The sequence below is a fragment of the Pelodiscus sinensis genome, chromosome 2 (genome assembly GCF_049634645.1).
Source record: "Pelodiscus sinensis isolate JC-2024 chromosome 2, ASM4963464v1, whole genome shotgun sequence".
Lineage (NCBI taxonomy): Eukaryota > Metazoa > Chordata > Testudines > Trionychidae > Pelodiscus > Pelodiscus sinensis.
In genome coordinates, this window is record NC_134712.1 from 65,416,883 (window position 1) to 65,429,542 (window position 12,660).

General features: G+C 42.5%; 1 protein-coding gene across 6 annotated transcripts in view; it reads right to left on the minus strand.

The window, feature by feature from the left end:
• Positions 1-12,660, minus strand: part of RP1 (RP1 axonemal microtubule associated) — a 334,459-nt gene that overhangs the window by 244,654 nt on the left and 77,145 nt on the right. For all 6 annotated transcript variants that reach the window (XM_075920698.1, XM_075920699.1, XM_075920700.1 and 3 more), the window contains 5 exons: positions 11,467-11,553; positions 8,852-8,984; positions 4,047-4,198; positions 3,340-3,418; positions 87-162 (listed from right to left, as the gene is read on the minus strand). In XM_075920698.1, coding sequence (XP_075776813.1) covers positions 87-162; positions 3,340-3,418; positions 4,047-4,198; positions 8,852-8,984; positions 11,467-11,553 — 527 coding nt within the window. The remainder of the gene's footprint in view (positions 1-86; positions 163-3,339; positions 3,419-4,046; positions 4,199-8,851; positions 8,985-11,466; positions 11,554-12,660) is intronic.

Genomic DNA, 12,660 nt, shown 5'->3' on the forward strand with positions numbered 1-12,660 from the left:
AGCACCTCCCAGAATTACCTCTGAGTGAAGAAATCACAAATAACTAGTTATTATTACCTCATAACGCATTTAAAAACACCACCAACCTGTGACACAGAAAAGAATAATCCATATCTATGACAGGATCCTTGACTGCAATCTTCTCCAGAAACCATCCATTTCCTAAGGATCAATTAAAAACAAAGCACATCCTAAAATGAAAACTTACTCTGTGCCTGTATGTACATATATACATGGTCTCTCTCTCTCTCTCTCTCTCTCAAACACACACACACACACACACACTCATATATTTTGCCAGATTCCCATTTAAACTATTCCATCTTATGTCCAGGGTAACTGCACTGAATTCACAGAGCTCCATCAATGCCAACCCAGTTGAAGTAAAATCAAAATCAGACCCAGTAACTTCAAACACAAATAAAGATGACATCAGCACTGTGCCAGGAGGTACTCCCTGATACAGCCATACTCATCATCATCCTGTAACTGCAGTAAGGTCCTTGACATGGGCTGATCACCTTCAGAGCAACCCCTTGTGAGCCTCCAACTCTTGCCATCAATTACCCAGTTCGGATTAGGTCAAATCTTATTGTCCCTTCCTACAGAGTCTGGTTTATTAATTCTTTCTACCCAGTGTAACTCACCATTTTAGTCACTCAAGTTCTTATGCTCTCTGTATCCATATAACTGTCCTGGCAGGTTTTTCTTGCCCCTGTTCGGGAGCCTTCCCATCCCAGTCCCGTTCTTGGAGCTCAGTTGTAATTCAAACTGCCAGTCCTTCAAGACAGAGTCCCCCACTCAGCTCTCTGGTATGGAGCTGGGATTGTAACAGGTCCTGCAAGTCGGTAGCCAGCTTCCCCTTCAGCTAGACCCTTTTCCCCAATTAGTGCTTGGGGTCAGCAGGCAGCCGTCTCCTGTTTATTAAGGGGGGAGGAAGCATATATGCTGTTCCCCTTTTTCCAAACAACTGGGATGAGCTTTAGAGGAAGAGGAACTTTGTTCCCCACTGCTCTAGACTCCTGGTTCTGGGTACTTAAGAAAACAGTGACAGGATTTCCTCCCCAAACACTATCTAGACCAAAGACAACTTGCTCTTGACCAATATCTCCTAGGTCTTTGAATACCAAACCTCCCAAAAACTAAGTGGGCCATGCCAGGCACCACTACCCTTAGGTGGGCAGAGCTCCTCATCGCAGTATTATCTATTGTGAAGAAAGAAAGAGTCACTTTAAAACCTCTCTGTTTATAGTCCTATATTCTAGAAGCACCAGAGGTGTTAAAAGTAGATTGTTACAAGCTAGCATGGCTCCTTCCCCTCTCATTCAAAGCAATTAACTTCTGTAGTTGAGAAGACATTTTCTGAGACTTAGCTGAGTGTATGCATGGTTTGGATACAACTTTTAAAACATTAATTAGCATTGCCAGCAAAGACATTATCCATTCCCTTCAAGTCCATGGCATTAAACGGAGCAAAATATTCACTTGAGGAGTACACACTGTGAAAGACAGTGGAGTTCCACAGAATATTTTAGAAGCCCAGGAAGCTGATCGTTTAATCATTAACCAACCTGTGAGGCTCATGCTGGCAGCAAAACTAAGGAACTGTATTAACTGGCACAAAGCAGAGTGAAAAAAATTGATTGTTTGATGCTCCTGATCTTGGCACACTGCTGTTTCATCACTGCCAAACTCCACTACACAGACCTTATGCTCATGCAAAGGAAGAACTGATGAAAATGGAGTTCATGCAAAAATGGGGACATTAAGATACAGTCAACCCTGCTATGAGCAATCATCCAAATATTAATTAAAACATTTAATTGCTTAGAAGAAGTGCTTCCAATAAAAGCAGATATGGACTGCAAGACGGCAGACATTTCCTGTGTCTCTTGCTCATTTGTCCAGCCTGTCTACTTAGACTGCAAACTTTCTAGAGCTGACAATGTCACAATATGATTTTGTACTGGGCTTAGCACAAAAAGACCCTGAGTTAGTCTAGGGTTTCTAAGCATCACTGTAATACAAATAGATAAACAAATTCATAATCATAATCATCATAATAATGGTGTAGTCTCTAAAGATGGGGTTGCATATTAAATACTGTCTCTGAAAAAACTATAAGAGGTTGTCTGGAGGACCGGGAAACTCAAGAATTTTCCCCCACAGAGGGTTTCTCTTGAGCCATTTTCCCTTCTAACCCTGTGATTCTTAGGGATTTATACTTGGGAAAAGGAATTGTTGGGGGGTGAGGCTACTCACTGCTGGTCTCCCTTCCAGTTGACAGCCTGGTTCAATAATAGTTATTTAATCATTAATTGGGTTCTTTCACAGCAATTTAGCAGAAGCCATCAAAGGGATGCAGAGCAAACATCACAGCTCCCAATCATGACTTTCCTTGGTTTCCATGTGAAAAAAATCTGAGCGCAAAGTGGGAATAGTACAATGGAAAGAGACATCTCATTTAACCTGCTCTACCACTCCTCTCTTAAAAGGTCGCCATGCTCTTTACTTGCAGAGTTCCAGGCAAGAGGAATCTGTGCAAGGCCAATGAATGAGAGACACATTGTGTGTGTACAGAAGTGCCTCTTCTCCCCTTCCACATGGAGAGGGGTTGGGATGTTCTCTGCAAGTACATTATGTGGGATGATCTAGCAATGAGTGATGAGGGGAATCAAGAGAGAAGGGAAGTTTAACTGTATTTCTGCCTGTGTCTAAAATATCAAGACAGAATAAATGGACACCTCTACACAACACTGTGGCCCAGACTGTCTGGTATTAATCAAACTACAGAGTTTGATATTCAAGGGTCAAGTATATCCAAGTCTTGTGATCACAGGCAATTTTGTTCATAACCCATATTTCCATTAATGGTGTGTACAATGCCAAGCACAATGCACCCCAAATCCCTGCTTGGAACTTTTCAGGAACAGCTGCAATTCATATAATAATGATGCAAATACATTTTATTTACAGCAATAGCCCACCTCTGGTGGACTTACAGTGTATAGACTGTACAATGAAATATTCAAAGTGAAGAAGAGACAAACAAATGCAGTGTTTCAAAGGGGAATGACAGAACTAGAATGTTCGGTACTCTTTTTTGAAATAACTTTTTAATACAATTATCTGGATTATAATAGAAGGTTAAGGAAGATTATTTGGAATTTGTGATGGTCCCAAACTGTGACCTTTTCATTTTAATGGTTGGTATTCTTTTACCTCACCCCATAAAATAACTTGGTCAGAGTATTTCATATGAACATTTTACAAATATCTACTCTAATTTCCCAGAAATCTGTGCTCAGTATTTAATTACTATATGTAGCAATTTCTGACCTGATCCAAGTCCATTGTGTCCTATAACAATCTTGTACAAATTTCCAAGGTGCACAGCTTCAAGTTGAAAGATGTCAGTCTGCAAACCACCCAAGAAAAGTACAATTAGATCTCAAAACCAAGAACTCCCTATGCCACGGGCCCCATAAAACCTACTATATAAAACCTATACAACTCTTCTATGAAGTACAAGCATCCCAATATGCTCTATGAAATAATGTATACTGATGTCAAAGCAGACAAGCAAAACCGGTTTCCAGGAACAATTATTATAATTAAAGAACTAATCCTGATCACTGTGTTGGTGTGTGTAGTCCAACTCAAAACACCACAATTACTAGAGTGAGGTTAAAGACCAAAGTTTAGTAAACAAAATAATTGCATATTGTAATGTAACTTAGTAACAGACTATAATAAAATCTGTATTTTATTCAAGTTATTTCTTCTCTCCATATATATTCTTTAAATAATTAAGAACTTTAAAGAACGGTATACACTTTACCTTTAAAATAATTATGTATTATAATTTCCTCCAAAATGTCAATGGAAATGTTTAAAAATAAGTTTGGTTTAATTGTGTAGATTTTCTATGAACTTTGCAGTGTACTCGGGATCTTTGCTAGGGAAACTCCCACCTTGGCCTGTAACAGGTAAAGAGCTAGAAAGGACAGACAAATAGATCGGCACCTTTGCTTCTCGTCACTCACTTGTCCTTTTAGAAATTTCCTAGGATTCTTTGACTTAAGTAGCTGTCTGGAGCCTGTATCACCTTCTTCCCCGTGGATGCAAATATAAACATCAGCTTCCGTTCCAGCATTCCACAGCTCTCCTGTTGTCACATGCACCTCATACACAGTCACTGACATTAAAAGAAGGCAAGTTTTTAACATTACAAACACTACTCTAGTTATAGCTATATCCTGCTTTGTAAAGCAGAGTGACTATGCAGTATAAATACATCTGTATCATGGATCCACTACCATATACTTTTCAGTTAATTAAAAATTCAATTTAATATTAAGTAAAATGATATCCAAATTTGTTCTGATTTTGTATGTTGTATGTTCTGATTTTGTATGCTGTTTATTCCAAGCTGATCTTCTCAGTGGCAAATGCAAATTGAAGATCAGCTCTAAATGCACAATATATCTTTGTCCGACAGCACCACTTCTAGTCATTATAAAACAGAAAAGTAAACAAAGCAAATCCAAGATCAGCATCAACATAAGCAGTCAGACCACAAATATGCCAGACAGCAGCCATCAACCCTTTAAAAGCATTGGTTAAAAAATAAATTCTGGCACCAGTGTCTCCACTTTACAGCATCAAATAATGCTTCATTGCCTTAATAGTTCAGTGCTTCATGCAATAACAGTAGTCAATTGTTTCTTTTTTTCATTTGATGGGGAATCTTCTTTAATCACTTTGTAAATTTTGGGAAGGGAAGAAAAGGGAAGGGCTATAAATGGAAAATGTAACACATTTAGGTGTTTAATACAAAATATGTAATATGACAAAAATAAAACTCCAAGTCAAAACACTGTTAAACTGTAGTTAATATTGGGAACAGTAACTTATGGGTTACATTTATACAGTTGTAAAGCTGAAGAAAAAAAGCGAGAGACATTAAAAACACATAATTCAAAATTAAGATTAAATAGAAAACTACAGAATTACATTCTTCAGGTATGCAAAATAGACTTAACTCTATCCTCTAGACACTGTCATCTTCCCTTCTTTGTTTTTTGTTTGGATCAAGGACATTTTCTATGGGCTTTGGGCAGTTGCTAGCTTATGATTGAGAGTATTTTAATTTAAAACAATAATTGCTCCAATTCCTGCTAGGGCCAAAGAAGTGCCAGAGCTCTAGAGGAAGATACTAGCGTGGGTGTTTGTATAAGCATGTGCTGCATACATATGTGAATGTGACCATTCTGCCACAGCTCCTCTAATCCCCTGTTTCAAAAGATGAATACTGCTTTTGCCATTTGCAGACTATAAGCTCTTCTGAACTGGGACCCTTTGTTTGTACATCTCCTAACACAACAGGGTCTAAGCATTTGTCCACACTGCAATAAAGAGGCTCCAAGTCTCCAAGTCCCATTTTATTTGGGGCTTCGGCTAAAAACAGCAATGTAACTGCTCGGGCTCAAGGTGCACCCTCTGTGTTTTGGAGCCTATACCCCAGCCTTCTGAGCCTGAACGTCTATGTTGCTCTTTTTAGCCCCACAGCACGAGCCCTGGAGCTCAATTGACGCAGGCTCTGCAGCCCGGTAGGTTTTCTTTACAGTGTAGACACATCCTAAGGTGTTACTACAATATAAGCAACAAATAATGATTCCCCTCTGCCCCTCCCCGCCCCCCGCGCAGCGAGTGCTGGTTCTAACAGCTATGTTGATGCTGTTTGCCTCCTCGGTGCAGGGTGCAGAAAATTGACCTGCAGGGTTTGTGAGAGACATGGACGATTTTGTTACTGTTGAAGTACAATAGCATCCATGCCCTTCTGCTTCTGAACAGAAACCACTGAAACATGTTTATGGGAGACGTGTGGAGGAGGAAGAATCTGCTTTCTCTTCATTCCAAACATAAAAATGGGGTAGGAAAGCCTCCTTTCCCAAGCTGTTCTGGCACCCTTCAAGCCCAATGGGACTTCGTTACCTGAGGTCGGTCGGAGTAACAGTTGCGTTAGTTCGGGAACCAGGAGAAGAGGAGAGAATCAAATACGGTTTTCCTCTCTTGCCACTGCTCTCTCAGCCATGGAGGCCAAAATCAGATGTATGAGGGGAATGAAGATTCTGTTGGTCTCAGTCCCATTTAGGAACACTTTGTGACCCAGCAGTGCTAGAGAGTAAGGCTGTATAAAGGCACTCTTAGGCAGCAGAGTGGGCAGGAATCTAGATAAGGCAGCTCTACAGTCACTACATTGTCCCCACCTCTCACAAGTAATGGTGAAGAAGGAAGAAATATCTCAGGTAGCATATACTACTGCAGGTGTTAACCTGACCTCCTTCCCCTGTGCGGCAGGGAATCTGCAAAGGAGATTGTGAAGCATGGGCTGTGTCTACACTGGGCCACTTATTCCGGAAAATCAGCCGCTTTTCCAGAATAAGCTGCGAGCTGTCTACACTGGCCCTTGAATTTCCGGAAAACCAATGACGCTCTACTGTACAAAATCAGCCGCTATTCCGGAAAAACTATTCTGCTCCCGCTTGGGCATAAGTCCTTATTCCGGAACACTGTTCCGGAAAAGGGCCAGTGTAGACAACCCAGTAGTCTTTTCCAGATTGCGAAAATGGCGATCGGGGCCATTTTCCGGAAAAGTGTCTGTGGCCAATGTAGATGCGCTTTTCCGGAAAAGAGCACCGATCGCCATTTTTGCGATCGGGGCTTTTTTCCGGAAAAGACTACTGGGTTGTCTACACTGGCCCTTTTCCGGAACAGTGTTCCGGAATAAGGACTTATGCCCGAGCGGGAGCAGAATAGTTTTTCCGGAATAACGGCTGATTTTGTACAGTAGAGCGTCGTTGCTTTTCCAGAAATTCAAGGGCCAGTGTAGACAGCTCGCAGCTTATTCCGGAAAAGTGGCTGATTTTCCGGAATAAGTGGCCCAGTGTAGACACAGCCTCAGAGTATCAGGTTGAAGAGTGGCTCTTGACCCTCTCACTTTCATACAAAGTCCAATTCTCTTTATTTCTTTGGTTTACCAAATCAGCTTCTCAGAAGAGAAAAGCTATGATATCTCTTCACTGAACACTGGTAAGAAGAGAGGGGACCAGCCTTTCAGTTTTTTAGTTAAAGCAGAAAACCAAAAAGCCTTCAGCATGACCTCTGTTTTGCTCTGGTTGGCAGAAGTGTTTAGAAGCTCTTTACACTCTCTGATTTGAGAAGGAGAAATTGCCAACCATAAGATTCAGCATGAGATGGTATTTTAGGTATGCTACTAGTCTTCAAGGCATAACAAGATGAAGACTATTGGATAAACAAAATATTAATCATTTAATTGATTCCTGGATGAACTGCTTATCTATATGGAGGGAAGGGGTGGAAAACTGGGAGGGAAGGGTTAGGATCATGGAATCAAAGCTTGGATTTGCTGGGGCTAGGAAGGAAGATAAGAGGGCTGAGTCATGGGCAAAAGGAATTTAGTCTGTTTGATTTAACAATGAAATTAACATAACACTATTGCCATTGTGATTACTTTGCTTGTATGTTCCATTACTTCTAACAACATTGGTATGGAGGTAGGAGTGTACATCTAAGTAGGGGTCCCAAAGACATCTCTGCGCAGTAGATTATAAGGCCAGAAGGGATCAATCTGACCATCAAGTCTGACCTCTTGTATAACATAGGCCATGGGACCTTCCTAAATTAATTCCTTTTTGAACTACAGCATGTCTGTTAGACAAACGAGCAAGCACAGTGTCTCTGTTGCACTGGGGAGAGGGATTTAATGAGCAGCAATGGTCATACCTATTTTATGGATTTAGCCAGCAGGCCTTTTGGCGTTTCTAAGCAGCAAGCATCTAATGTATGGGGATAGGACCATAGTCATGCCTGCTCTGAATCCTCATGCTCTGAAGCACTGTGGTTCATAATGGCTAGCCTTTCTACATAGTACTCCCTGACAAATTATGGCTACCAGCTATGTAGCTGTATTTGGGTGGGGGGGGGGGGGGCAAAGGGACAAATAATCTGTCTTTCCCCTGAAGGGCAGATCTAATTAAGATTAATTAATATGTGAGGATCCCACACTACATGCCTTTGTCATGTCCCTCTGCCTCCTTCCTTACCTTAGCTCAGCCATACCTCTGTATTATCCAGTCATCTATGCCCAGCCTATGTATGTCCCAGTGCACTACCTCCCTCGACATGCCACCTTTGGGATGTTCTCTGTTTCACCCATCTTTCACTCCCCCAATTTAAATCTGGAGTCAGCACAGATCCACTTAAATTTGTGAACATTTCAAAGCATTATTTAGCTTTAAACTGCTCTGCATGAGTGTGGTCTTTGCAGAACTCCCAGATAACAGAAAAGGAAATTATATTATTCAAATACACATGACCTTTACAAAACTGCAGTTCCCATGATATCCCCAGGAGCATTTGGAGTTTGTACATGACGGCATCATGATAGTTATATATATATTTTTGTTTCCTGATCTTCTTGATAAGTAAAAAGACAAACAAAAAAATCTGTTTTATTCACTGCAGTTTGTGTTTCCAGGTGCAGAATAAACAGGGCTGCTTAAATCTGTAAAACCGCAGTGAGATGATCCTAAGTTTAAAGGACTTATGAAATTCAGGACATTTGATCAAAGACATTTCAGGTCACCACCCTGTTACACTTCAAGCTTGGGGGCTGCATGTGCCCATCCTCCCACAAGGGAAAAGACAAGAGAGAAAAAAGGATTGCAGCTGCCAAACAATAATGAGTAACCAATGAAAAACAATCAATTGAATTCTACAGAGAGCGGTTTGTGACTTGAGTTGCCTGATGTGCCACTTCACCTACCTGGAAGTACAGGCTGGCCCCGTCGCAAAACAGGAAGCTCCCTGCAGATTTCACCATCATCTTTGTCCTGAGCCAGCCATCGGTGGGTAGGGAGAGCAAACTGTTCTCCTGAGAAAAGGTTCTGCAATTGCACCTACAAGAGCAATGACAATTATCATTTGTTTAAGTCACCTACACACCAATGCAAAGTCAGCTCTGTTAGGACAGGCTTCTCAGCTTGGGCCAACTCCTGCTCATGTCTCTTGAGCTCCACACAACTGTAGGGTTCTGTGCTAGCAGATTGTACTGCAACATCAGGGCTTAGGCTAATTACACTTTCTCATTTAAACCATCACAGGAATTGCCTTGTCCAATTTGCACCTCATTTGAAGACCCCCCAAGGCAATAGCCCCAGTGCAGAAGTGATGCAGGAATGACATAGGTAGCCCTATGCTACTTGCCTATGCAGCTTCTAATACAGAGTCCAATGAGGGAAAGAGCCATGGCTGAAACAATCAGAAGGTGCGTCTAGATTGGCAAGATTTTGCGCAAAAGTGGCTGCTTTTGTGCAAAAACTTGCCAGCTGTCTACACTGGCCGTTTGAATTTGCGCAAGAGCACTGACTTTGTAATGTACAAAATCAGTGCTTCTTGTGCAAATACTTTCAAGCTCCCACTCAGGGATAAGCCCTCTTGCTCAAGAATACTTGTGCAAGAGGGCCAGTGTAGACAGGCACCTTAATTTTTTGTGCAAGAAAGCCCGATGGCTAAAATGGCCATCAGAGCTTTCTTGCGCAAACGCGCATCTAGATTGGCACGGATGCTTTTGCGCAAAAGCACTTTTTGTGCAAAAGCATCCTTGCCAATCTAGACGCTCTTTTGCAGAAATACTTTTAACGGAAAAACGTTTCCGTTAAAAGTATTTGTGCAAAATCATGCCAGTCTAGATGTAGCCAGAGTGTTTTGTACTCTGAGTATTCTGGGCTACAAAGCTGCACAGCAGATAGAATGATTGAGCCCTCACTGATGGACTGCTTCCTAAAAGCTGTGGTGAGCTGAGGTTTTGCTCCAGCTGTTTTCATTTAAGATGAAACCAGGTAAATAGACAAAACAGACTGCAAGGCAAGAATCAACAGAGTACACGGACATGCCATTGATTTTAATTAAGATCTACCAGCTTGCATATGCAGAGGCAAGATGAGGAGGAAAGAAAGAGCCCAAATACCATTTTTTGTTTTTGGCCTGGTTTCTTTAGTCTCTCATTTTAAATAGATGCACCACACAGAAAGCAGACTGTGTAGTCTGTTCACAGAGGCCGATGGAGGGCCAACACCTGTAGGTTCACTCAGGATTCAGATTATATGAGACTCAAATCGATAAGTATATCAATAACCCTAACATGGATGGCAGCTGCCCTCCTCTTCTAACACCAGCCCTTCAAAAAATTAGCTTAAAGAGGGCTGGTGGCCTGCCCCTCCAGCCTTTTCTAGTGTTTTAATGGTTGCTCTCCTCCATTATGAGCTCCTGCCTTAAGCAATCCTTAAAGAGTCTCCTGGCATATAGGAAACGTCACGCTGTCCAAAGGCCAACAGGAGCTGGGAAACACGTATACTCTGTCAGCTATTGAGGTATCCCTTAATTCCTAGGCAGAGTCACCAACTAGGGGAGGAGACAAAGGAGACAGTTGCCCTGGGGTCCAGTCAGTTGCCCCAGGCCTTTAAATTGCTGTCTACGCAATGGCACGCAAGCTGGGTGGGGCATGTGTGGTATGCTGCAGGTGGTGCTTAGGGCTAGTTACCCCTAGCGCCGCCCCTTCTGCCCAACGCCCTGCCCCTTTCAATGGATTCAGAGCTGAGGTCCTCTTCCCCCTCCCCCCCCCCCGGCATTCCCAGGGCAAAGTATGTCCTGTTCCTAGGGAAGAAGCTAAGGAAGCACCTGGACATAGCATGCAGTTACTGGGTAAATGTGGTCAAAGAATCCTGACCATACATGGTCATCATGTACAAGACAGTAACTAGATTTACTCCAATAGAACTACAACCATTGATACCATATCTGAATCTGCCCTCAAACATTAATTGTAATGATTCGCTTTTTTCATCTGTAGCTCTCAAGGTGCTAAAGGAAGTTAAACATTGCTACCCTCAGTTCGCAGATGAGGACACAGACACAAAAAGGTGAAGTGACTTGCTCAAGGTAACACAGTAGGTGGCTGGCAAATCTGGGAATAGAAATCAGGTCTCCATACTGTCAGATAGCTGGCCTATCTCCTGGAGCCCACTTGCCACATCTTGCCTCAGCAAGGGTTGGAAACAGAATGAAAGGATTTCTGATATTGCCTATAAAAACGTTTCCTATAAACCACATAAATACTCAATATATAATTTGTCATTTAGAATTATCATAAATATTCAGTGGACATACTTAGATACACTGAAACTGAAACCTTATCAATGCAGCTCTTGGGCTGCTATAAACTCCCCTCAAGAACAACTCACAATAAATGGTTTTCTCAATGATGCAATAAAAGCATCAGCATCTGACTGAAACATTCCCCCAGGATTTTTTTTATTCTTTCGCTCATTTGGGTACAACAGTTGTTTTGAAGAATATAAACCACCTGCTCAGGGTTCTCACCTCTTCACAGTGCCAAGAGGGGGATTCTCCAGAGTTATTGTGTCCTATGCGTATTTTATAGAGCTCTCCTATGTCTCCAGTGTCAATCTATAAAGGAAATAAATGGATAAATTGCATTTAGCTCCTTAAAAGAAAATTGCCAAAGAATAAATAGTTCACTGGCCATCACTTGCATATTATATTCCTGTTAAAAAACTGTTTCCTGCAGAAAAGTAACAATCAGGCATTGTGTGGTGTTTAAAATACAGCATCTCTTGGGATAAAATGGTCTATTTTGATTGTCTCATAAGTCTGTGTTTAGCAGATTACTTCCTGGGAGTGATGGGTGTATATGTCCAACGCTAAACATGGCTGCAGAGATCTTAGTACTCCAACTTTGAATATAAGGGTATGTCTACACTAAAGTGCTATTTCGAATTAGTTAATTCGAAATAAGCTAATTTGAAATAACGCATCTAGACACAAAAACTAATTTGAAATAGCATTTTTCTAATTCAAAATAACATGTCCACATTGAGTGGACCCTGAATCAAAGCTAAGGTTGGCCGGAACCAGTGCCAGAAGGGCATCAGGGTTGGACTTAGTGTGTGGGTCTGTTGCCTCAGGCTATCCGAGATCTATCGACTGGGGACATTTGCCCCATTCCTTCCTCACGTCCTTCCACTTATCCTTCCCTAGCCCCCCCTTCCTGATGTCAAATAAAATGCACTTCTGTCTCAAAAATACAAACTCTGTTTATTTAACAAAACTGTGGGGGGATGAAACTCTGGGAAGACTGCGAAGGGTGGCGGGAGAGGGGAGGAGAAAGGGTGGGAGAGGGGAGGCGGAAAACTTGGAGGAGGGAGCTGGAAGGGGGAAGCAAGGGGAAGAAGGGGAAGGGGAAGCTCAGCGCTCAGGGGTGGGGGTCTCGCCAGGCCAGCTGCCTTCCAGCACCAAGGGAGAGGGGGCCTTGGTGTCCCTGGGGGGATGGGGAGGAGGGTGCGGAGGTTGAGGTGGTGAGTGTGGAGATTGAGGAGGAGAGTGTGGAGGTTGAGGAGGAAGAGGTGGGAGGGGGGACAGGAGTGGAAGAATGAACAGTAGCCGGGGGGGGACAGCAGGCGCAGGACCGGCACTGGGCAGCACGTTCTGCACCAGGGCCTGCAGATGGTGACAGATGGCACGACCCTGGGCAAGCAGCTCCCGCTGGAACTCCCG